The sequence below is a fragment of the Pelobates fuscus genome, chromosome 4 (genome assembly GCF_036172605.1).
Source record: "Pelobates fuscus isolate aPelFus1 chromosome 4, aPelFus1.pri, whole genome shotgun sequence".
NCBI lineage: Eukaryota > Metazoa > Chordata > Amphibia > Anura > Pelobatidae > Pelobates > Pelobates fuscus.
The window spans coordinates 327,312,106-327,338,147 of record NC_086320.1 but is presented as its reverse complement, the minus strand read 5'-3'; the positions used below and the strand labels follow the sequence as shown (position 1 = coordinate 327,338,147).

At 38.6% G+C, this 26,042-nt stretch overlaps 1 protein-coding gene across 1 annotated transcript in view; it reads left to right on the top strand.

Annotated features, from left to right (window-relative positions):
- HDAC9 (histone deacetylase 9) overlaps nucleotides 1–26,042 on the top strand; it is a 581,709-nt gene that overhangs the window by 368,405 nt on the left and 187,262 nt on the right. Inside the window, exons 4-5 of the mRNA XM_063452394.1 lie at nucleotides 16,494–16,732; nucleotides 25,304–25,463. Coding sequence (XP_063308464.1) covers nucleotides 16,494–16,732; nucleotides 25,304–25,463 — 399 coding nt within the window. The remainder of the gene's footprint in view (nucleotides 1–16,493; nucleotides 16,733–25,303; nucleotides 25,464–26,042) is intronic.

Genomic DNA, 26,042 nt, shown 5'->3' with positions numbered 1-26,042 from the left:
CTAGCACCACTCAATGGACACTAGATAATAGGATCTTCTTGTCCTGTATTTAAACCCAGACCAGAGCCGGCGCTTCCTATAGGCGACATAGGTAGTCGCCTAGGGCGCAGCTTTGAAGGGGGGCCCTGCACTGCCAGCACAGTGCTCTTCATGATGTTGCTGCCTTCAGGCGGCACAGCCAGGGCCGTCGCCTTCCTCTGGGGGTGCAAAATACGAGTGACCTTGCAGGAGGGAAGTGCACAGCGCTCCCTCCTACCTGTTACTCAGTGTAGCGTGGCCAGGCAGCACGGTCTGCGGTACAGGAGCTTCCTGTACCCGGCCAGACTTACAGGAAGTGCTCTCTCAGTGAGCACTTCCTGTCATTTCGGCCGGGTACAGGAAACGGAAGCTACTGTACCTCGGTCTGGTCCGCCTGGCCACGCTACACTGGGAGGTAGGAGAGACCACCAGGGCAGTGGGGGAGAGAGGGAGAGACCAACAATGGAGGGGGGAGAGAGGGAGAGACCACAAGGGGAAGGGGGAAAGAGAGCGAGAGACCACAAGGAGAAGGGGGGAGAGAGGGCGAGACCACAAGGGGAGGAGGAGCAGGGGGAAGAGTGAGAGAACACCAGGAGGGGGAGAGAGACCACCAGGAGAGGGTGAAGGGGGAAAAAGACCATCAAGGGAAATTGAAGGGGGAGAAAGAGAGCACCAGGGGAAGAGGGTAAAACTCTATAGGAAAGGGAGGGGAGATCACTAAGGAACAGGAGGGGATAGGAGAGTTTTCAGGGACAGGATGAGAGACCACTAAGGGACGGTGGGGGGGAGAGGGAGTAAAAGAGATCACTAAGGGAAGGATAGAGTGTAAGACACAGCGAGAGGCTGAGGAATGAGTGAAAGAGAAGAGAAAAAATATACAAAAACAATTATATTAGCAAAATAAATACAATAATAAAAATAAAGAGCTGTTCTTCTCTCAGCCCCTATCCTACCCCCCCCACAAACCTTCTCTTTCACACTACACACAATCCTTACATATACACAGAAACACACAATGCATCCCGTTCTCAGAATACTCTTGCGACCCGTTTTTTGCTCTGCATCCCTACACACACACTGAAACATACAGTGAATCCTACACACACAGAACCACACCATGCTTCACTTACACATTCACACTTACACACAATCCATCCCTCACACACAACCACAACCACAATGCAGCCCTTGCACACACAATACATCCCTTACATACAAAAACACATACTGCTTCTCTTTCTAATGTAAACATACTGCCTTTTCAGAGAAAAGACATTGTGTGCAGCACTGGCGTTGGCTCATATGGCAGATCATATGGGTGGGGCATTGTGATGTCACATGGTGGGCAGAGCATATGCGGGGCGGCAAAGTTTTGTTTGCCTAGGGTGGCAAAGATTCTTGCACCGGCCCTGACCTGACCACTCTCTAACCGGTGTCCTGTCATTGTCTTTAGTCACCTAGGAGTATATTGTTTGTGTTTTTTCCGGATTCTAATTCTTGGCTTGGCTCTGATGATTTCTGTTATCCTGAATTTGGCCAGTTCTCTCATTATGTTGATTCTTTTCTCCTTTTGACATTGGCCTGTCCTAGAATAGTCTTGCCTTTAACAGGTATTTCGCTCTCTCATTTTTTGCGTTCTGCCTCATTTTTTGAGTCCCTCTAAAAGTGCCTGAAAGATCTTTATTTTTGCTGAATTTGGTTCGTATGTTTTGATCACTAGCATTGAAGGAGCCATGGTTTAAACAGTTTTTACCTGGGGCAACACCAGGTCACTCATGACACCAAATCAGTGGGATGCAGTCTTATGATGCTTGGAATGTTCCTTTAAAGGAACGCTATAGGGTCAGAAATAAAAACGTGCATTCCTGACCCAACAGTGTTAAAAACACATTTTAAGCAGCTGCCCTCCGTCCTCTTAAAAAGGGTGAAATCTAACTTTATTCTCTGAAAAGCAGTGTTTACATTAAAATGCCTGCAGATACAGGCTTTAGCCACCAAAACAACTGCATTAAGTTGTAGTTGTTCTGGTGACTAGTGTCCCTTTAAGAAAGGGATAAAATATTGATGGAAAAATAAGGCAATAATAGCTTGAAAAAGTTCTTCTCAAGGTGCAAAACTCTTTTCGTAAAGTGTTTAATGCATTAATTATATAATATATCATATAATTTAAAAAGTCGAGGTCATTTTTAAAACCGTTTCCCTTTAATAATTCTAAAAAAAATGTCATCCAATTCTGATAAATTTTAAACTATTGCACAGCAATTATAGGACCCAGTCTCCATCATTTTATAATGTAACACATCTGTATATTTTCCAGCTCAACAGCACTGTGGACTTTATATGGCCCTTTTTAAAACATAACATTGTGTAATAATTACATATGACAGATTTACACAGTAACCACACCATAGCATTACTGAGTAACTGCATTTACCTAATGCCATAGTATTGTTTTTCTCATCATAATTTTACTTTAAAAAATTTCCAATTTTTTTTATTGTTTAAAATTTTGTAAGTTAAGGCCAAAATGCACAGTACATCACCTAATGAGGATAAAATGGCATTTCAAGGATGATATAGATCCAAATATTGATCTTTGTTATATTCAGAGGAAGCCCAAATTAATATTACAAGTGCACTTAGAGAAGCGTGAATTAGACACCAGACGCACGTTGGTTATCAAAATAAGTCTCTGGCGTTTATTCTTCAGTTGGGTTTTTATACATTAAAAAGTAAGTGTTTACGTGCAAATAATCAATGGTCATTTGAAAATCTGACTGCCATTTTGGCATAAGGAAGGATCCCCCTCCCCAATTTGTGGCAAAATAGGAAATTACTTCAAATACGGGGATAGGGGTTGCCTTCTTTTGGGTCAATAGCAACAAAACAGATCTGTAGACTTGAGTCCTTTTTTGAAGAAGGCTGCAGAAAGTGAAAGTATTTTTTCCTGTAGTGAGTGGCTCCTTTTTGAAGCATTTCTTACTATTATTGCAATGGATTTTCACCTGGCAAAGCTGCCTCATTAATCACAGCTGACCGTCACCATAGCTTGGCTGGTGTGTACCCTCATGGTAATAGTGCGTGCTCGCAGTCTGATCAGCTTTTCAGAAATTAGTCAGACATATATGTCTATTTTTCTTGTGCATTGTCAAAAACAGTGAATTAACTTTCACTCTTCTATGCTTAGTAATTCAGATTTAAACGTGTTTTCTGTGGGATCCCCACTGATGGTACAAAGTGTTTACAAGCTTTTTGATGTAGTTAAAGGGTAACCCTAAACATTTGTATAAAATGGGTGTATTTAATTTAAAACTCCTTATTAGATAGCCCAAAGTCCTAAGAAAAATAAAAATAAAGATTAACCGTATGAAGCTCCCCATGCTGGTTTCCACACCTCCCGTGACATCACTGCTTTCCTTGTGAAGTCCAATCAAATGCTGCATTTGGTTAGACTTTTCTACTGGCTCGGAGTGCATTGATGTGGGGGAGGGGGGGGGAGGGGAGGGGTGAAGGGGTGGACAAGGTAGGGAGGGAATTAAAAAAAAAATCTAATTTCAACGGACATTAATGCAGGGAGGGAGTGCACAGAGGGTGGTGATTGCAAACACCTTTTGCGCACATTACGTAGAGTTCTAGTCTCGCTGGGGACAACAATAGCCACTGGCACAAAAGTGCAATATCTCAGTATGTGCAGTGTTTCAGACTTAAACGCGATAATCTTAAACAACCTGGCTCCTTTATATTTCCTATTTTGTAGTTTCGGAGCAAAAAATGTTGTGCCTACAGGCATCTGAGATGTAAATCTGACCTTGTCTACTGTACATGTAAATACAATTTAAGCTATATACCATGCCCATCAGGTTTTCAATTATCTTGAAGAAAATATGACCCTGACTCACTTGTACTATATAATCCACCCAATGGAGTAAAGATATTTTGCATTTACAGTGCTAACAGATGCCGATTAATGTAAATCACATAGTATATAGGCATACATTTTTTTTGGTTTAAGAACATAAACAGAAAATCTGACAAAGGTTGAGTAAATGGGCATTGAAACACAGGTAGATGGTTCTCCCATGATTAATTTAAAGGCTGTTGTGTTAATTATTGTAATTAAGTTGTGTTTGAAATGCATTGCCCCTTCTGATTTGGCAACGTGACACATCATGCAAACAAAAGAAACATACAATGGTATTGAGTTACTGTTACTCGTCTTTGCCAAGCTTATTATCCTGTCATAGTAGATGTAAGAAAATCTATCTCTCACTTCAAAATGATAAGGTTTTGTCACTTGCAACACAATTATTGTTAAAAATAGAAAGACGCACTCAGTATGATTGTAACTTCCACGGAGTGTACCATTGTCCGAATTGCTGTGACTCATCCAGGGGCAATAGGTAGCCTACACGTAGCTGTCACTCTAGTGATTGCTATCATTCCCGTCTTCTTTTTTTTTTCCTTCTCAGTCTCTCTTCCTTTGATTAAATATTCATGCCTTTGCTCTGCTCTCTGCAAGCACTATTGATTTCTTGTGTAAACGCTGCTATATTTAGTCTAGACAAATGGAATGTGGATTAGTGCTGAATAAATTGGATTGAGGGCTGGGTTTTTTGCCTGCTTCTAGAGTCCAATCCACGGCTATTATTTATAATCAAGAGTCGTTTTTGTGAGCTAAAAGTGATTTTTCACTATTTAATGATTAGTCTGGAAACCAAACCAAACATTTTAAGTCCGATCATTACAGGAGAATGATGAATAGAAGCAAAAAAAAAAATCTTGCTTTTTTTATAACAGAAAAAAATTGATTCTTTTTAGATCACATTTGGTTTTCTATAATTTTCATAAAATGTATACTACTAATAGTATATTATATATATGTGTGTATATAATTTTTTTTTTTTATAGAAAATCTTCCAAATAAGTCAGTTTTGTTTTAAACAATAACCACAAAAAGTGCAGTTATGGTTCCTCATTGTTTAAACTTAAACTTAAAGCGGCACTGTCATGGCCGAATCCCTTTGCTTTTTTTAACCCCCCCTTCTGAATCCACTACATATAATTGTCCCCCTAGTTACTCACAAATGCCCCTAAGCCACCCCATCTTACCTATTTTTTTATATTTATTTTCAATATGACCCCCATAATGGCATAAGGGAGATTAAAATCCTGTGGCTGCTCACTGTTGATAAAAGCCCCCTAGCGCCCCCCATCCGTGCCGTGTGAGTGGGGTCAATTAAACTGAAGGGGGGACCTAGCATCCCCCCCCGGCCCCACCTATGAGTGGCGGATGGGGGACCTAAATGAAAATGAGAGGGGGACCTATTGTCATCCCCAGGCCCCAACCAGGTAGCTGCGGGTGGGGGCCCTGAATGTAAATGAGGGGTGGACCTATTGTCCTCCCCCCCACCCATGAGCGGCAGGTGCGGGCCCTGAATTACAATAAGGGGGGGACCTATTGTCCTCCCCCGGCCCCCACCCATGAGCGGCGGGTGGGGGCCCTAAATTACAATAAGGGGAGGGACCTATTGCCCTTTCCCCGGCCCCACCCATGAGAGGCGGGTGGGGGCCCTAAATGAAAATAGGGGGTGGACCTATTGTCCTTCCCCCACCGGTCTCCACCCATGGGCGGCGGTTGGGGGCTAAATGTAACCGCCCAGGTGACTAAAGCGACCTAGTCACCCCCCCCCCACCTAAAAAAATTAAATAAATTCCTACCTAAAAAAACTGAGGGGGGATGGGGGGCAATAAAACAAAATACCTGTAAATAAAACAAACTTACCATTTGATGTCTACTTCTTTCTAAAAACCTTATTTTTTCAGCCCCCAAAAAAGGCCAAATAAAAATCCATAATACAAGTTGAACTTTGAAAATAAAATAAAGTGCAAAAAAAAAAAAAATGATGATGATGAAAAAAATAATCCATCTGCACCCATGGAGGGCACGGCGCAGACTGAAGTCTATGCAGGGCGGCAAAAGGCTTATAAAGCCTTCCCAGTCCCTGCAATTAGACTAAAAGCACTCTGGTTGTTTTAAGGCAACCAATCAGAGTGCTCTGACAGATAAATGAAGAGACTAACAGGTAAGTCTCTACATTTACCTGTCACAGCAGGTGTTGACTCTGCTGGTCAGAGATGGTCAGGTGTAGGAAACCTCTATAAGACTAAATAGTCCCTACTTTGTCTTAAGTTTTAAAGAAAACTAGAGCAGACAGGAAGAAATTAAAAACAGATCCTGACAGAGTGAGAGAAGAGGAATCGATTGGGAAAAGGTAAGTTTGGCATGACAGTGCCGCTTTAATAAATTATTTTAGTGAATTGTAGTACAAGGACAACTGGAGTGTTAAGGTTGGGCACCCTGTGTGATAACATGTCCACAGGGGTAAAAAAAGATAAACTGTAAAACTCAAATAAGAAGGAAAATACCTGGATCATGCTTGAGCCCCAAACCAATAATATATTAACTTTTCAGTGCATTCAGAATGGATGATCGAATACGTGTCACACAACGGCAATGAGGTAAAACAGTTTTTCAAGACCTGGCAAGCCTACATCAAATACTTGGACACGAACACATGGTAAACACCGAAAGAACTCTTTGAAAATTAATACCGACATCTGCAAAGAACTCTGCAAGGCAAACCCACTTATTACTTTGTAACCCAGGGGTTCCCAAACTTTTTAGGTTCAAGGTGCCCTTAATATTTCAATATTTTTTTCAAGGCGCCCAAGTAAAAAATAATTCTAGCTTGTATACATGTACAGTGCTGCGGCATATACTGGGCCCCTGTTCAGGAGAAATGTTTCCCTGTCTGGGGCGGATGCAGAACCTAATCTCGGGAGGGCCACTGGTAAATTATTTTAAAAATATATATATTTTAAAGAAACAATATATTTTCATGGGGAAAAAAGGGTTTTATAATAATTTTAATTAACTGTAAGATTATATAAACTGGAACAGTTTTTTTTCTTACTGAGAATACAGATTGTAGAATACAGATTGTGGCATTATACTTGCTAAGACTAGCTAATTAAACGTATTGTGTGAAAATTAAAAGTATCTTGCCAATATCATGAGTCATATATTGGCCAAGTTCAAAATGAAGAAAGAGAAATATCAAATGTGGATATATATATATACATACATACATACAGTAGTGGGAAAAATAAAGTACACCCTCTTTGAATTATATGGCTTTAAATATCAGGACATAATAACAATCATCCATATAGCTCAGGGGCTAATGCATCATCCGTAGAATCTGTTTAAAGGACCACTATAGTGCCAGGAAAACATACTAGTTTTCCTGGCACTAGAGTGCCCTGAGGGTGCCCCCACCTTCAGGGTCCCCCTCCCGCCCGGCTCTGGAAAGGGGAAAAGGGGTAAAACTTACCTTTTTCCAGTGCTGGGCGGGGAGCTCTCTGCCTCCGATCCTCCTCCGTTCCGCCCCGTCGGCTGAATGCGCACGCGCGGCAAGAGCTGCGCGCGCATTCAGCCGGTCGCATAGGAAAGCATTATCAATGCTTTCCTATGGACGCTTGCGTGCTCTCACTGTGATTTTCACAGTGAGAATCACGCAAGCGCCTCTAGCGGCTGTCAATGAAACAGCCGCTAGAGGCTTTGGGGGAAGGCTTAACCCATTTATAAACATAGCAGTTTCTCTGAAACTGCTATGTTTATAAAAAAAATGGGTTAACCCTAGCTGGACCTGGCACCTAGACCACTTCATTAAGCTGAAGTGGTCTGGGTGCCTAGAGTGGTCCTTTAACCGTTGGGGTATAACACGGTAGGGTTGACTCAGCCCTTAATCGTTCCGAGGTAGATATAACTTGTACCATTACATTGGGTAATAGTAACATCCCCTGGATCTACATTTCCTGGTTAAATACTTTGTTATTATTATTATCTGTGTCTTAGCAGGTCTTAACATAAGGTTAACCCGCTAATGCCGTTACGGTGTTCCATGCCGTCCCGCATTTAGTGGGCTTTAAAGCCGTTGCGGCGGCATGGAACGCCGTAACGGCTTTGAGCCCTGGAGCGCCCGGGATACTCAACTACCCGGCGCTCTGCTTCGTGAGGACTGCCTGACAGCCCAGGCAGCCCCCCCATGGCAAATCAGGCCCCTGGGGGCCATGTGGTCGCTCTCAAAGAGCGATCACATGGCCCCCTATAGCTGGCTATGGATCTGCCAGCAGGGGGACTGTCTAAAATATTACAGTCCCCCTGCTGGTAGGTAGTGTAAAAAAAAAAAAAAAATATTAAATATAAAATAAATATATATATTATATATATTATATATATTTAATGTCATACATAGTGTATTTTAATACTAATATAAGTACATATATTAGTATTAAAATACACTTAGAATGACGTTACATATATATAATATGTATATATATTATATATATAATAGATCTACATATATATATATATATATATATATTATAAATATACGTATAATTACAATAATAAATAAATAAAATAATAAAATTAATAAATAAAATATTGAAACAAAATTTTATATAAATTATATATGCATATGTTATTTCATTCTAACTGTATTTTGTTATTAATATATATATATTGGTAACAAAATACACTTAGAATGACATTCTATATATATCTATCTATATATAAAATGCAAATAACCGCAAATATATATATATATAGATAAATACATATGATTACATTAGTATACACTTAGAATTTAAATACCTATAAATGCATATATTTTAAAATTCTACATGTATATTTAAGTAACCTTTTAACATAATTAGGTGATTTGATTAATTAACATATGATTGACATACCTGACAACACAGGGAGAAAGTGCAGAGAATTTAATTTGCAAGCACTATATTTGACCCTGTAACTCTCCAAGACACCATAAAACTTGTACATGGGGGGTACTGTTTTACTCGGGAGACTTCGCTGAACTCAAATATTAGTGTTTCAAACTGGTAAATTGTATTACAACGATGATATGTTAAGTAAAAGTGAAGTTTTTTGCATTTTTTACAAACGAACTGCACTTTTATGGACTATATTATTGTTGTAATATGTTTTACTGTTTTAAAACACGAATATTTGTGTTTAGTGAAGTCTCCCGAGAATAACAGTACCCCCCATGTACAGGTTTCATGGTGTTTTGGAAAGTTAGAGAGTCACATACAAGGCTTGCATTTCATTTTTTTGACATTGAAATTTGCCAGATTGGTTATGTTGCCTTTGAGAGCGTATGGTAGCCCAGGAATGAGAATTACCCCCATGATGGCATAGCATTTGCAAAAGTAGACAACCCAAGGTATTGCAAGTGGGGTATGTCCAGTCTTTCTTAGTAGCCACTTAGTCACAAACACTGGCCAAATATTTGTTTCGGCTTTTTTCACACAAAAACAAATATGAACGCTAACTTTGGCCAGTGTTTGTGACTAAGTGGCTACTAAAAAAGACTAAACATACCCCACTTTCAATACCTTTGGTTGTCTACTTTTTCAAATGGTATGCCATTATGGGGGTAATTCTCATTCCTGGGCTACCATACTGTCTCAAAGGTAATATTACCAATCTGGCAAATTTCTATTTGAAAATGGAACGTTCTATATTTGACCCTGTAACTTTCCAAAACACCATAAAACATGTTAATGGGGGGTACTGTTGTACTCGTGAGACATCGCTGATTACAAATATGTGCATTTTTGGGCAGTAAAACCGAACAGTATTATGACATTCACAGCTAAAATGTCAGACGGAAATACAAATTTTAAAAAAAATCGTATTTTTCATTTTTTTTTTTACATTTTATTCATAACGAATTATGTTCCATATATGAATTAAAGCCCTGTTTCTCCTGAACAAAATGATATATAATAAGTGTGGGTGCATATAATATGAAAGAGGGGAACTACGGGTGAACAGACATATAGCGCAAATTCTAGTTTTTGTTTACGTTTTGTTTTGATCAGAACGTGCACTATTGATTCTGTCCTGAACGGGTTAATACAACTTCAGATGAACAACAACACATGATATATTACATTGTGTCATAACAAAAATAAAGCTAAAATGGAGAAGCCATGTGTGAAAAACAGATTATTGTTATGTCTTGTTATGTAAAACCATTAACCAAAATGAAAGTTATTTTTAACATTATTCAACCCCCATTGAAAATCACATTTATTGTCAAAATGTACAACTGTTTTCAGGGAATTAATCAAACGAAAGCAATTGAAATAGCTTGACACAACGAATGCTCAAACTGGTTTCCCAATTTAAACTGCAAATAAATCTTATGAGTTCTCCAGTCTGATTTTCAATGTGGGTTGAATAATTTTGATCACACGACTGTATGTGGTTGTGTGTATGTATATCTATATATACATACATACATGTACACACACATACACACAACCACATACAGTCGTGTGATCAAAATTATTCAACCCACATTGAAAATCAGACTGGAGAACTCGTAAGATTTATTTGCAGTGATATATAATGTCCAATAGGTACCCTGCCATGCATTCAGATTTGTTTGGTCTTAAATTCTCATTATTTTTCATGCGGGCTCTGTAGTTAGCACACAGCTGCGGATCTATAGGTTGCTTCTCCTTGTATTCATCAGGAAATAGAAAACAAGAGATTACCTTTTTCTTTCATTTCCAATATTTGGCGAGTAACAGACTATCTAGTAATTCACAATGCTATTACATTTTTCTATGACTTTGAAAGTAAATTGAATGTTTTGCATGAACTGATCATTTACAAGGACACTATGGTCACCAAAACCACACTCTGGCATCCATAGAATGTCCTTACAGCCTTAGCACTGTAAACACACTTTACGTTGGTGGATAATTACCGTATATACTCGAGTATAAGCCGACCCGAATATAAGCCGAGGCCCCTAATTTTACCCCAAAAAACTGGGAAAACTTATTGACTCGAGTATAAGACTAGGGTGGGAAATGCAGCCGCTACTGGTAAATCTCTAAATAAAATTAGATCCTAAAAAAATTATATTAATTGAATATTTATTTGCAGTGTGTGTATGAATGCAGTGTGTGTGTGTATGAATGCAGTGTGTGTGTATGAATGCAGTGTGTGTGTGTATGAATGCAGTGTGTGTGTGTATGAATGCAATGTATGTGTGTATGAATGCAGTGTGTGTGTGTATGAGTGCAGTGTGTGTATATATGAGTGCAGTGTGTGTGTGTATATATGAGTGCAGTGTGTGTGTATATGAGTGTAGTGTGTGTATATGAGTGTAGTGTGTGTGTAAGAGTGCAGTGTGTGTGTAAGAGTGCAGTGTGTATGAGTGCAGTGTGTATGAGTGCAGTGTGTATGAGTGCAGTGTATGAGTGCAGTGTGTGTGTGTGTGTATGAATGCAGTGTGTATGAATGCAGTGTGTATGAATGCAGTGTGTATGAGTGCAGTGTGTATGAGTGCAGTGTGTGTGTATGAGTGCAGTGTGCTTGTGTGTATTAGTGCAGTGTGTATGAATGCAGTGTTTGAGTGTGTGATGCAGAGCCTTGGTGGGGGTGGGCATTTTTTTTTTTTTTTTTTATTATTTTAATACTAATTGGTTTTTTTGTTATATTATTTTTTTTTAAATTATTATTATTTTTTTATTATTTTTTAATATTTTGTTCATTATTATTAATACTTTTATTAAATTTTTATTATTATTATTAATATCTCTATTATTATTTTCGTCCCCCCTCCCTGCTTGCTAGCTGGCCAGGGAGGGGGGCTCCTTCCCTGGTGGTCTAGTGGCATTGGCAGTTCAGTGGGGGGGGGGAGAGGGGGCTGTCAGAGCTGTAACTTACCTTTCCTGCAGCTCCTGTCAGCTCTCTCCTCCTCCGCGCCGTCCGTGCAGCTCCCTCTGTCAGCTCACAGTGTAAGTCTCGCGAGAGCCGCGGCTCTCGCGAGATTTACACTGGGAGCTGACCGAGGTGCTGAACGGACGGCGCGGAGGAGGAGAGAGCTGACAGGAGCTGCAGGAAAGGTAAGTTACAGCTCTGACAGCCCCCTCTCCCCCAGTCTGTATTATGGCAATGCAAATTGCCATAATACAAACTATTGACTCGAGTATAAGCCGAGTTCCGGTTTTTCAGCACAAAAAATGTGCTGAAAAACTTGGCTTATACTCGAGTATATACGGTACACCGTTAGTCGCAGTCACTCAGACGGTTACTAGAGGTGCTTTCTGAGCCAGTGTTGCATAGTGTGCTGTATAGTTTGCAGCACATAATGTTTAGTGTCTCCACGCTCTGAGGCGCTAAAAGTTCTCCATAGAGATTAATTGATTGTGCATCTCTAAGAGGAGATGCTGAATTGTGAAGCATGGTATCATGCCACATATACACAGTAGTGTCCCAATGCCTTCCTATGAAAATATTGTTGATCTCCGTCATAGAGGTGGGTCCAGGCTGCACCAGCCACTGTCGAAACTGACGTGGTGTGGGTGAAAAGGTGAGTAAAATCACCTTTAATCTCTGGAGAGGGGGGAGCATTCCAGCACTATAGTGTCATACCATAATGGCTGCATTCCTGACACTATAGTGTTCATTTAACTAATCATTTAGCAAAGTTATTTATTTGTTACTTTGACTTTATAACCAAGTCAATTTCACTTTTACTAAATAAATCCCATCTGTATTCTTAAACAAACTCTTTGACAGTGTGAATCATTATACAGGACTGTACAACACAGATAACAAGATGTCTATCTAATTTTGTGTGAAATTGTAACCATGACATGTTTGACATTGATCTCTGTGGAACACTTTTAACTGCTGAGACAATTAGAGCCTTGAAAATTGTAAATCTTGTATATCAAAGCTCTTTTATGATGAATCACCGCTATTGGTTGGGAAACCAGTTCTCTTGGAATCTCAGACATGTGAATAATCAAGATTTCCATATCGCACATAAAAATATCTGTATTCAAGCAGGAATTTTGGTAATGACACACCCATAAAAAAATTGTTATAGGATAACGCAATTCTGTACATTTAAACAACCCTTAGTTAAACCGTATTTATCATTAGACCAGGCAGGGTAATACTTATTCTTAAATCAAAACATCATAAAAACTCACACCATTTCCTATAATACAGATCAACATGCACTTGATGTCTTCTCCAAATTGGTCACTCAAAGGAAGACTCCAAGCACCATGTGACAGTATTCACCATCACTGGGGATGTAAGACAGACACGATGTGTGGGTTTACAGATTCTTCTTGTGTTTTGGCCACCCTGTGCCCAGTATTGGTGCAGGGTATGTTGAATGTAGTAATTGTCTGTGCCTTTCCCCCTCCCTCTTTTTCCTGTCCTATTGTTTCCCCAGCAGGGCGTTGTCCCATTATCCTAGGGATACTGCCAGACCAGTTCAAACTAGATGCCCTGTCCCTTCTCAATCTCCCATTTGGTTGTCAGCCCTTGCTTTTGTCTGGCCCTTCCTTGTACTATAGTGCTCTATACACCCTATTGTATGTAAATTAGGTTGTTGGGGGCATAAATATGTGTTATGTATATTAAAGTTAGTTCCTGTTTTAATCTTCACCAAGTGTCTTCTGGTGTTTGGTAACAGGGATATAATCTGCTGATGAAAAGTGTGTCCAGGGCTATAAGCACAGTAGCCTGGTCCAGGGTGGAAAACGCCCTCGGTGATCCCAGTCAAGCCTCGGAGACTGGGTCCAAAGTGCCTCAGGGTCCCTGATAGCTACGAGAAAGCAGACTTGCCGGAAGTACTCGGTTGAAGTACTGGAGCTCTGTCACACACACCATAACCGCAACAGTGTGCAGTAGTGGTTATGGTGCCAAGAGTGCCCTCGGTCTCCCTAATCTAGCAAGTCGAACTATTCTAGAACAGTTTGACTTCTTATCTGAAGTTCACCAGGCACCACTCACTATCTCCACAGCAGTCTCCTCTCTAGTTGAAAGCTCTTGTCTAAGCTGCCTGAGGTAAACCTGGTAGTGCAGGGATAAGGTCATTGGCTTAGAACCATCAGCTGAAGCTCTTAGCCAATGAGGTAACCATGTACTACAGGCTTAGCTCATGAGAGATAACGGAAGCTCCTATGTTGGACTTCTGGCTCTCGTATAGCTCTATGGGAGGCAAGGAGCAGTGCCCAGCAGACCTCACGTAAGAAGTCAAGCCATTCTAACACTGTTATAATTATGCTGTACATATTGTTGTTGTATTATTATAGAATCTGTAATTCAGCATTTACCCAAGGATATGTTTGATTGGCACTCTAGAGTGAAGACGGACTTTTGTCCTCTGTTCAAGTGAACATGACTGGAAATGTAATCACTTTTTCTGCCTCCATTTGGATCAACAGCAGGCACTTGGATCAGTAAAAGGTTGAACTAGATGGCCTAGATTGTTTATCTGTTTTGGCATTAGGAGTAATAGAGGGGGAAGATTGGGTAACAATCCGTGTTGGAGCAATAAAAGATATATTGAGGTAAAGAGAGAATGAGCCGGCAAGATTTCTTTCACAAGGTTTATTAAAAAATTTTCCTTTTTGGGTAAAATGTGAAACAAAATGCGCAGAAAATAAATCACAATGTTTTTGCTCATTATAGAACCAATAAAATATGCTTTACATGCATGCAAAAATATTTTTATAGCTTGTAAAATCCATTGTGTTTGGCCACTGTTAAATTCCCATTTGTGTCCAATTTTCATATTTTATTCAGAGTACATTTGATTTTCCCGTATTTTTATTTTTAAACCCTTTTACAATCCCATCTGGTATCAAATGATTTATTCCAATTAGAGTTGGAGAAAATAACATGCCTTTACGATTTGTTTACTAGAAGAGAAGATTAATTTACAGTTAGCTTCTTATAATATATTCAGAGGAATGTGTAATGAAAGGGAAAGTATGATGTAATTCACAGGCACAAACACTTAACATATATATACTGTGTGATATGTGTGTATAATATAAATAAATATATATAGATATATATATATATATATATATATATATGTATATATATATATATATATATATATATATATATATATATATATATATATACATACATATACACACACAAATGATGGGTAGGTAGGCAGGAAGTCATACAGATAGACAGACGTATATACATAGGACGGACATATGTACTACATGATCTGCCCATTTTTTCAGCATGCAGATCATGCCTGTTACCAAACCACATACTAGTGAGTGGCATCATCCCTGCATTATTCCCTGTACTGCACTGTTTGACTGCCACGACCCTGGTGGTGTGCCTAATCTTATAGAAGGTGCTGAAGCATACCTGTAGCAATCTGGCTGAAATTAGTGAGAGTTAACTCTGTCAGCTACTCTATGCAGCTACTGTATACTGCATTTAATATGGAGCTCCGTCAAGCTGAATTAAAGTGACACTATAGGTACTCTGTGTGCAGTGCCACAAACATTTTGCTACTGCATTGTATAACATTGTCATTTTAGAGATATGGGGCTAAACACACCTTTAATGGCTGTTACACTTACAACCACTAGATGGTGCTTCTGCTGTGAGAACTGACTCAGACTCGGTTCTTGACGTTCAAGTCCTCACACATTGTATTGATTGAAGGAGCCTGGCTCCTATTCTGTAAAGGCTCCTGCATGATCTAGAAGGCTATTAACAGGCAAAAATATACATTATAAATTAAATGGAATTTGTAGTAAAGGAAGTCTAAACATTAGATTTCTTTTTACAGGAAGTGTTTAGAAAGGTTGTGCAAGGCATATGCAAGCAGGTGTGGCTAGGGCTGCATAATAAAGTGATTTAACTCCGAAATGGCAGAGAATTGAACTGTAATACTGCATGGGCATTATCTGTACACGGAAACCGCTTCATTAAGCTAAAGGTGTATAGTGTCCCTTTAATATATCTTCCTTAGATGAAAATAATATTAATCTATGTGTTATTATGTTAAGACTGGTTTATGGAAATACATTTTTAGACAATAGTGCCACTTTAAGTTAACCTTTATCATGTTGGCTTAGCATATTTTTCCCATATTCTGCTATTCCTAAAAACAAGCAAGTCAGAAGTCATTTAACCGACTTTCCTTCAGAAGTCAGGGGGAAGTCAGAAATTGGTGGTCAGACTCCAATATCTTATTGCATAATTACAGGGTTATTCACCACAGTGAAAATTCGAACTGCATTTTAAATTTAAGGTGAAAATAGCTAAACTGGAAAAATTCTATAATTCAGCTCTGCTTTCAGTTTGGCAACTGTGGCTTTACATTTAAAATTCACGTTGAATTCCTGATGATTTTCTCTCTAGCAAATAACCCAGTTAGTAATTTTTCCTACTGTACACAAAATACTATCTTACCCCCTTTAGGATGACGGACATATTACGTCATGATTGCCTTTTATTTCTGAAGCTGTGTCCTTTTTAACATTTAAACAAATTTTATATGACTGGCTCCTTTTTTTTTCAACAGATGTAAAGTCTGAGGTTCCTGTAGGGATGGACCCCATAACACCTCTCGACTTAAGAACAGATCTCAAGACGGTGATGCCCATGATTGATCCTGTGATGCGAGAGAAACAGCTACAGCAAGAACTATTACTAATTCAGCAGCAACAGCAAATTCAGAAACAACTTTTAATTGCTGAGTTTCAAAAGCAACATGAGAACCTTACAAGACAACACCAAGCCCAGCTACAGGAGCACCTAAAGGTAATTCAGCATTGTCGACATTAAAAAAACCAAAAAAAAAACATACCTCCTAACATTGGGAAATATCAGGATGAGAAGGGTGAACCCCAAGAGGGTGGCATGCCAATCTGGCAGAATTGATGCTCTGTCATATTGGTAAAATGCCCCGAGTTAGCTTGGCTCCAAATAGTTTTTAATGGGGAACTGTCACTTCACAGAGTATTTAATATTAGGTTTACTTTTTCTCTATTTTTAACAATCTATGGAAACAATTCTATCCCTTTAGTTAATATTTATCTTTATTTTCTTTTTTTTTTGGCTTGTGTGACAAATATATTTAAATGTGAAAATCCACACCTTTTTGTCCTATAACATGGACTGTTTAAATTGAGAAATCAAACAATGTTTCTATTTTTTTATTATTTGAAATGTTTGCCAGGCTATGCCTTGACTGAACTAGATTATTTGCAACATCTTTAAAAATACATTTAAAAAGAAAACAGAGAAAAAGGGTAACCGTAGTTAAGGATGATTTTCAACATTTTATTCAATGCTGTAAATTCCAGTGAAGTGACAGTTTGTGACAGAGAGTACCAATCCAGGAGAATGGGACAGGGCCCACAAGCTATTTTATTGAATAATATAATTGAGGGATATGTAAAAGATTTAACTACCCTGTCCTGTTACTCCAGATTAACTGACACAATTGCAAGGTTTGATCCCTCTCCCTAAAGCCTACAGTTTGAGAATGAACTTTGAACAGTGGCATGTTTCATCAGTACATGTCAATAATCTATTTTATAGAAAATGCGTGGCTTAAAGGGACACTGCAAGTACTGTAACTGCTTTATTTAATGGAAGTGGTTAAATTGTCTGTAGTCTTTTGATGCCATTATCCGATACAGTGTTAAACTATTTTTTAAAATTTTAATGTTAAACGAGAGTCCCCAGCATCTCATCCGCTATGTGCTGCTTGGGATAATGAGGACACATTAGCCTGAGCAGCAATGGGCAGCTGCGATTGCTTGAGAATGTCAACTGACCTCGTTCAGCCTATCAGAGCATCGGTTGCTGGTATGATTTGGTACAGCTAGAAGGAAGTCTGTAATCTCTGCCTTTGCCATGCCTCAAAAGTGGGCTGGGCTGCGTGTGGCCAAGAACCCTCATTCAGTGTTAAACTGCTTGAAAAAGGTTTAACACTAAATGGAGGGACAGTGCCAGAGGACTTCAGGCTCTATAACCAACTCTATGAGATGAAATTATTAAAGTGCCTGGAATGTCTCTTTAAAAACTGTCTGTCTAAAAATCCTATACTTACCTTGGCGGTCTGCCGATCGGCTGTTCCACCGATCGAGCGGACTGCCTCCTTCAGCCTTCCTACCCGATCTGATAGTGTCCCGGACGCAGTGTGCATGCCCCTTTTTATGACGCGGTGCACGCGTGCCGACGTCAGACTAAGGGCAGTACTATGGGCTGCATTTACAAACGCCCTTTTACGTTTTGGGGGTGTGACTATATTAATCACTTCCCCAAACATATAAAAGCTCACTTAACAAAGGTTTCAGTGCCATGTTGTGGTTCCTAGCTTGCTAGTGTCCCAAGAGTGCGTTTGTATTTGGTTTAGTGTTTATCTGGTTTTTACTCTGCTTCTTCCCTGATTATTCTGATTTCTGGTTCCCTTGACCTGGCTCTGTCATTTCGTATTTGCTGTTTTCTGGTTCCCTTTGACTTTGGCCTGTTTTGACTATTCTCTTTATTCTTACCTTCAGTCCGGCCAATATAAAGTCCGGTTTAGGTAATTGTCCTTTTACCTATCGGAGGGTTAATATTCCCTGTGTTGGGTCACTCCATATCTGTGACAGTTAGCCTATGATATCTTGATCAGTAGAAACCACAACAGAGGTAAATAATAATGAAAGGAAAAAAAAATAATTCAAATGTTTACATATAGTGCTAACAAAATACAATCAAGTGTAACACAAATGTACTTACATTTTAAGTTTATTCAGTAACATGAGAAGATAGTTGAATTTTTGCAAATCAACTTTTTTTGTTCTATAATTTGCAGTTTACTTTTGTCACTTTGAATTACAACAATTACCACTTTGGTAAATAACCTTGTAAAACAATTGCTAGTGTAGCTAACCTTTATTGAAGAAGCCAGTTATGATGTATATAACGGCTTTTACTTTACTATATAACTGCTTTTCTCAGGATACATCAGTATAGTAGAGTACAAATAAAAATTAGGTGCATTGTAACAGTATTCACACGAACGAATGCATGGAAAGATTTAAACATTTGAGATCTCATTGCCAGCCATTATTTATGTAGTGAAATAATGCCTTTGAGTGGTCAGGGAATAGATCTAAGCGCTATGCAGCAGTCGTTAGGAATCTGTGAGAGGGGAGCCAGTGCTATTCCAAGAGGGAAAGGAAATACCGTGAACATCTGTCCAAAGTTGCAACATAAAGAGGAGCTGTGTGGTCTTAATTGATAGTAAAAGAAATTTGTAATTAAATCATTAACTGGATTAATGTAGTAAGTTACTGGTCTTTATAAGAAAGTACAGACGCTTAAAATTATAATGAACTTGATAATGACTTTTTTAACCACAAAAAAAACAAAAAACTAAACTATATTTATTGTGATGCCTTATTATTATTATTTTTAGGAAAGATAGACCCCAAAAAAGGTGTGCTTTTCTTTTGTTGTAAAAATAACTTTTTTTTGTGTTGAAGAAAGTAACACATTGGGTTTGTTGAGCGGTGAAAATATGTGATATATTTAATGAACAATAGCTTTATTTGTGTAAATGCCTTTTTACACTTTTATTTTAAATAATTATTTATTTTGTTTTAATCTTATATGTGAAAGTCTAGACTCGTTATTATTTAGTTTTTTTTTTCATGTGTACTAATAATTAATCTAGATATTATAGGCTCTTATAGTCTATTGAGTGAGTTGATATGTATAGATGGATCGGGAGTGAAATACTACTCCTCTCTTATTATTGGTTTTTACTTACGACACTTCTGTGGGCTTGGAAAGGGGAACTAGGTGCAACAATAATGCATTGGGTGCACACCAGCACACTCTGACATCTAATGAGAAATACCCTACACACTCATGCATGCTTGGCATTTTTTTGAAACTGTGTCGTACATCCGGACGGGCTGTGCCAAAGACAAATAGAGAATTAAAAAATAATTTTAGCACCACCTATATACTTTGTTTTTAGTTAGCTGTTAGTTTCTGCTAAAATTGAATAAAATGTATTTCTTCTAAAATGTTGAGAATGATTTTGAGTGATGCTGAAATGGCTTTCAATTCAAAGATCCCATTGTAACAACACCATTCATAACGTCTCAATTTTAAAAATGGCTACTTGGTTTAAACAGTGTTTACAACAAGGATAGGAAGGCTTACCGTTATTGCTGGGCAAACTTAAGGAATGCTTAAGAATAATGTTTAAGACTAATTAGGATGCAAGATCTCTGTATCAAGATGCTGTAATTTGAACAGGTTCACCAGAGTGAGAGTACCAGTCCCCATTGTCTATGTGACTTTGGCAGAACACAGGTGTACCTTGACATACTTATAGACACTAGAGGTGCTTTTCTGCACTGATCAGGTAAAACTAGCTCATGTTACTTTTCAGCTCATAGGATTGCGTTGGGTTCAATACTTTCCTATGAGAAGCATGTATGTGCAAGTGGAACTCCCCACGCATGCACATCATGTCCCTAATTCTCCTCTATGAGCGCCAGAGGGCGGCAGTGAGACCAGCAATGATGAGGGAGTCTCGACGCTGGAAAGAGGTTAGTAAAAACCTTTATTTTTAATATTTTTATGGCAAAGGGGAGGGCACTAATCTAGATAGGGACAGCGTCATTATAGTGTTAGGAGTAGAGGTTTGTATTCCCAACGCTATAGTGTTCTATTGCACTTACATGCTAATGCAGCTGCATTACTCTGCCACTTGATATGTGAACAGAGAATGAACAGCAGACCTCACATGACATACTGCGATATGCTAGATGCAAACTTGTCAAATGTTACAATAACGCAGTTTACATCACAGGGCATGATTTATGTCTTTACTTCTTAAAGGTTAACATTGTTTTTTATTTTCTCCAAATTGTCCTAAGGCCCTCACCCTACACAAGCAATGGGGCAGCAAATTTCTTTAATTCGGCAAATCCATTTCCTGCATGGTTAAGTACGCTTTTCATATTAACAGGGCTCCTATTGTCATTCCTCTTGTTCGTTATCCAAAGAGGAAAAGAGTGACTAGGAATGTTTCTCTTATGAACATTTACAACTGACTGCGAATGGTTCCCCGGGGCATTGCTTCCATTAAGTTCTTTAGAAAGAATTCGATTTCCAAGAAAGTTTAGGATTTACAAACTAAGCCTCCTGAAATGTGTGTGTGACCCAATCTACAGTACATTGCAAGACCCCATGGTAGCAATCAGGTTCATTTTTATAGTTTAACTCATATGCAGAATTGGGAATGTGTTTATTTTTATTATTGGTATCATTAATATTGCATTGACACATCATAATGGGGATATAAAATTGCAAATAAATTACGAAAAAAAAATATGTGAACAGATACAAGAAGTGAAGAATAAGCAAATAATTAGATTACTACTACCATTGATAGTAGATGATAGTATGTGAAAATAAATATACAGTTTTAATATTTGGGGTGTTTCATAACCCCTTTATACCTGACAACCCCTCATAAATGTAGAAATCAAATGAGATCGAAAAATAAAATCCTTTACCTATGCCTCCAGTGGCAAGCTTTATCTTCCTACTGCTTCTCTTCACTCCCTGGAGACTATCACTGATGACAAGCTCTCATCCTCTTAAGCCAAGATTGGGGTTAATGTAGCAATTGCTACAAATGCACCAATCAAAAGCAGGGTGATCACAAAGTAAAATGCATCTCATAGGAAATCATTAAAATAATGCATTACTGTGGAAACTCTGCTAGGCTGTCTGTTTGATGGCTTGATTCATCTTGGAAAGAGATCACTTAGGACTCATTACCTCTTTCAAATAAATTTGTTGTGCCCCCGGTTGTTGTGCCCTGGTGATTGATACATTAAGCCATTGAATGTTGAAAATACATGTATGCTCTTTTGTGATCATGGACCTGTTACATATCCTGCCTCATGACCCAATACCTAGTGGGCAAGGCATTTTGGGGTACTCCTGACACTGTTCAGTTGTGAGAGTTTCCAAACCTCAAGTCCATACTTAACCTGCCTATGTCTTACACCTCAGGGCATGGTGTGTGGGCTAGGCTTGGAGATTTGTTTCATTCGAACTGCAATTTGTCTGAATTTGGGCAGATCAGGCGATTACTTGAATTCCAGAATTCTGACTTGAAATGTACCCGAATCACAAGCCAAGTGAAAGACACCATGGCTGAGCATGGTCGTTTTGAATTGTGATTATGCATTCTATCCATGGTGCCAAAAAAAAAAGAATTAATTGATGGGAATATAAGCTGATTGATGGCAAGGGGACAGTCACTAAATGCTGATTTTATTCACAGGTCAGTGTACTAAAATATATATATATATATATATATATATATATATATATATATATATATATATATATAAATAATATATTATTATACTATTTACAGTACACTGATAGGCCATTTTTTGTACCCTTTTGGTTAGTTGGGTTCATTTCAGTTTTTCGGTACTGAAATTCTGCAGGGCATAACCGACATATTGCTGAAATTTGTACATCCCCCCCAAATGTATTTTCTGTAAAGAATGGTACAGCTGCCCCTAACTTTATTCAAAATGCACAAGTCTAGTATGTGGAGTATGGAGGCTTGGGTATTTTTCCAGCCATCAATCAATTTATACATCAAGGGAAACTATACAAAGGGTCTAAGATCCAAATATTTAAATCTCTTAAGTAAAAGTCTGAAAGAAAAAGCAAATGAAGTTGGCTTCATATGGGCTCTTGAATCTGGCCCATAATACCACTTCTGATGAAGAGTAAGTTTGGACTAGTCATCAGCAGGAACGTTTAATTGGTTTCCATTATGACTGATCCACTTTTAGAGCTTGATTCCAGAATTGCACTATTCTAAATAACATCTTCTCCTAATCACTATATATGATATATATATATATATATATATATATATATATCTATATCTCTATATCTATATATATACCGTATATACTTGAGTATAAGCCGACCCGAATATAAGCCGAGGCCCCTAATTTTACCCCAAAAAACTGGGAAAACGTGACTTGAGTATAAGACTAGGGTGCGAAATGCAGCAGCTACTGGTAAATTTCTAAATAAAATTAGATCCTAAAAAAATTATATTAATTGAATATTTATTTACAGTGTGTGTATATAATGAATGCAGCGTGTGTGTATGAGTGCAGTGTGTGTATGAGTGCAACGTGTGTGTATGAGTGCAGCGTGTGTGTATGAGTGCAGCGTGTGTGTATGAGTGCAGCGTGTGTGTATGAGTGCAGCGTGTGTGTATGAGTGCAGCGTGTGTGTATGAGTGCAGTGTGTGTGTATGAGTGCAGTGTGTGTGTATGAGTGCAGTGTGTGTATGAATGCAGTGTGTGTGTATGAATGCAGTGTGTGTGTATGAATGCAGTGTGTGTGTATGATTACAATGTGTGTGTGTGTGTGTGTGTGTTGCAGAGCCTTGGTGGGGGGTGGGCAATTTTATTATTATTATTATTTTTTAATTATTTAATAATTATTTTTTATTGTTATTTTTTACTTTAATTAATTATTATTATTATTATTTTTATTAATATTTTATTATTATTTATATTTATATTTTTCCGTCCCCCCTCCCTGCTTGATACATGACAGGGAGGGGGCTCTCCTTCCCTGGTGGTCCAGTGGCATTGGTTCAGTGGGGGGGAGAGGGGGGCTGGCAGAGCTGTTACTTACCTCTGCTGCAGCTCCTGTCAGCTCCCTTCTCCTCCGCGCCGGTCCGGTCAGCTCCCTCTGTCAGCTCACACTGTAAGTCTCGCGAGAGCCGCACTATGACCCCGCGGCTCTCGCGGGATTTACACTGGGAGCTGACCGAGGTGCTGAACGGACCGCCGCGGAAGAGAAGGGAGCTGCAGGAGAGGTAAGTAAGATCTCTGCAGCCCCCACCGCCCCCAGTCTGTATTATGGCAATGTAAATTGCCATAATAAAGACATTGACTCGAGTATAAGCCGAGTTAGGGTTTTTCAGCACAAAAAATGTGCTGAAAAACTCGGCTTATACTCGAGTATATACGGTAATCCACGATCCTGCACTCACATTTGTAGTATAAGTGCCATGGTGCTCTTTCAGCCAAATCAACATAAATCTCCATGAAAAAAAAATGTTTCCTGATGAAAGTCCTATGATGGACTGAAACGTCGATTTGCTGTAACCCGTGAGTTATGAATAAAGACAAATAATTTTCTTCAAAAAGCTCAGCGTGTGCCTTTCTTTGTGGAGATACATGTGTGTGTGTGTGTGTGTGTGTATATGTTCAAGTAGAGATTGTAGCTGTATTAGTCCAGTGATGTAGCTGAGGTATTACAAGATATATATATATACACAAATAAACACACCAGTCAAGCCATAAGACTTTTCCTACATAAATCTCACTTTAACAGTGCTCTCACTACTGCAAGGGATTCTGGATAGACGTATGCAAATAAGCTCAACAAAGAACCACAGTTTTGCTCATAATTCCACTTTATACATGGATTCCTTGGAGCATGTGTCTGCTGTATACAACAGCTTTGAAACACAACTCAGGAAGAGGAGCAAAGCCAGTGAACCACTCATGGACAGCTGTTTCTTTGTTAATGCAACTTATCAGCATGAGGTTGGTTACTGGCTTGCTATGGAGGCTTGGCGTTACTTGTAAAGTACAAACCAACAGAGTTGAGGTGGGGAAAAAAGTGTGGATAAAGACCTCTTCCACTTAAAGGACCACTATAGGCACCCAGACCACTTCAGCTTAATGAAGTGGTCTGGGTGCCAGGTCCAGCTAGGGTTAACCCATTTTTTTTTATAAACATAGCAGTTTCAGAGAGGGGGCACCCTCAGGGTGGGGGCACCCTCAGGGCACTATAGTGCCAGGAAAACGAGTATGTTTTCCTGGCACTATAGTGGTCCTTTAAGTAAGTGGGAGCACTGTTAAAGTGAGATTTATAGCACATACCTACAGATCATATTCCAATGTAAGTCTGACTATTGTGGATATACATATCTTCTTTTATACCTTGAGGCATCAACACTAAAACAATAAAACTGTGTAAAACTGTGAACAGTTGATTGGGAAAGCTCAGGCTAAAGAAGCCAAACTTGCAAAAATTCTCCAACTCAAATAGTTTTCCATGTGTGATATTGTGGTCTAGGGTTTGTAGTTTCCACGCCATTCCTTGTTTAGTGAATAAATCACTGTGTATTTTAGGTGACTTGAATTTTCATGGGCCATTTATCTGCTTGAAACCTGTCTGTAGTATCTCTAGAGGAAAAAAAAATGCCTCCTTTAAAATGCCTCCTGTTTTACTTTTGCCATCACCAAGTTACAACAAGAACTTCTTGCAATGAAACAGCAACAGGAACTGCTTGAGAGAGAGAAGGAGCACAAAATGGAGCAGCAGAGACAGGAACAGGAAGTAGAAAGACATCGTCGGGAGCAGCAACAGCTTTCACACTCTCGAATCAAAGACAGAGGGAAAGAAAGTAAGTCTCGACTGGCATGTCTTAATAAATAATAAAAATGTATGCCGACCCATAAATTGTGAGATAATTAATCGAATAATAATACTTTTCCCACCATGATGTAGAAGCTCTATTATTACAAAAAAAATAAATGAAAGGACAGAGACATACATTCTACTTCAAATAAAAAAAAAAAAACTAAATTTTTCATTACATTGTCTTATTGTACTGATTTCCCCCCTCCCCCCTTTCTTTTATTGTGTAGGAAATAAATATCTTGTATCTTATATTATCTACTTATCTCACACAGATGTTATAATTTACAGATTTGTGGGTAATAAATCGGTTTTAAAAATAAAACTGAAAGAAAAAATGATGTCAGCCGCGTTCCCCCCCAAACAATCTGATTGATAATATATTTGTTCACTAGAGGGAGACAAATGCATGCAGTTTGTATTGAAAAGTAATGTTTTCCTTTTAGATTCAAAGATCTGAATTCCTTTGAGAGATCAACATAACGGCTGTTTCATCAACACAAAATAGTTGTAATGATATATTTACTTCAAAGCAACAAGCTCTTTAAAAAAAAAATTTATATTG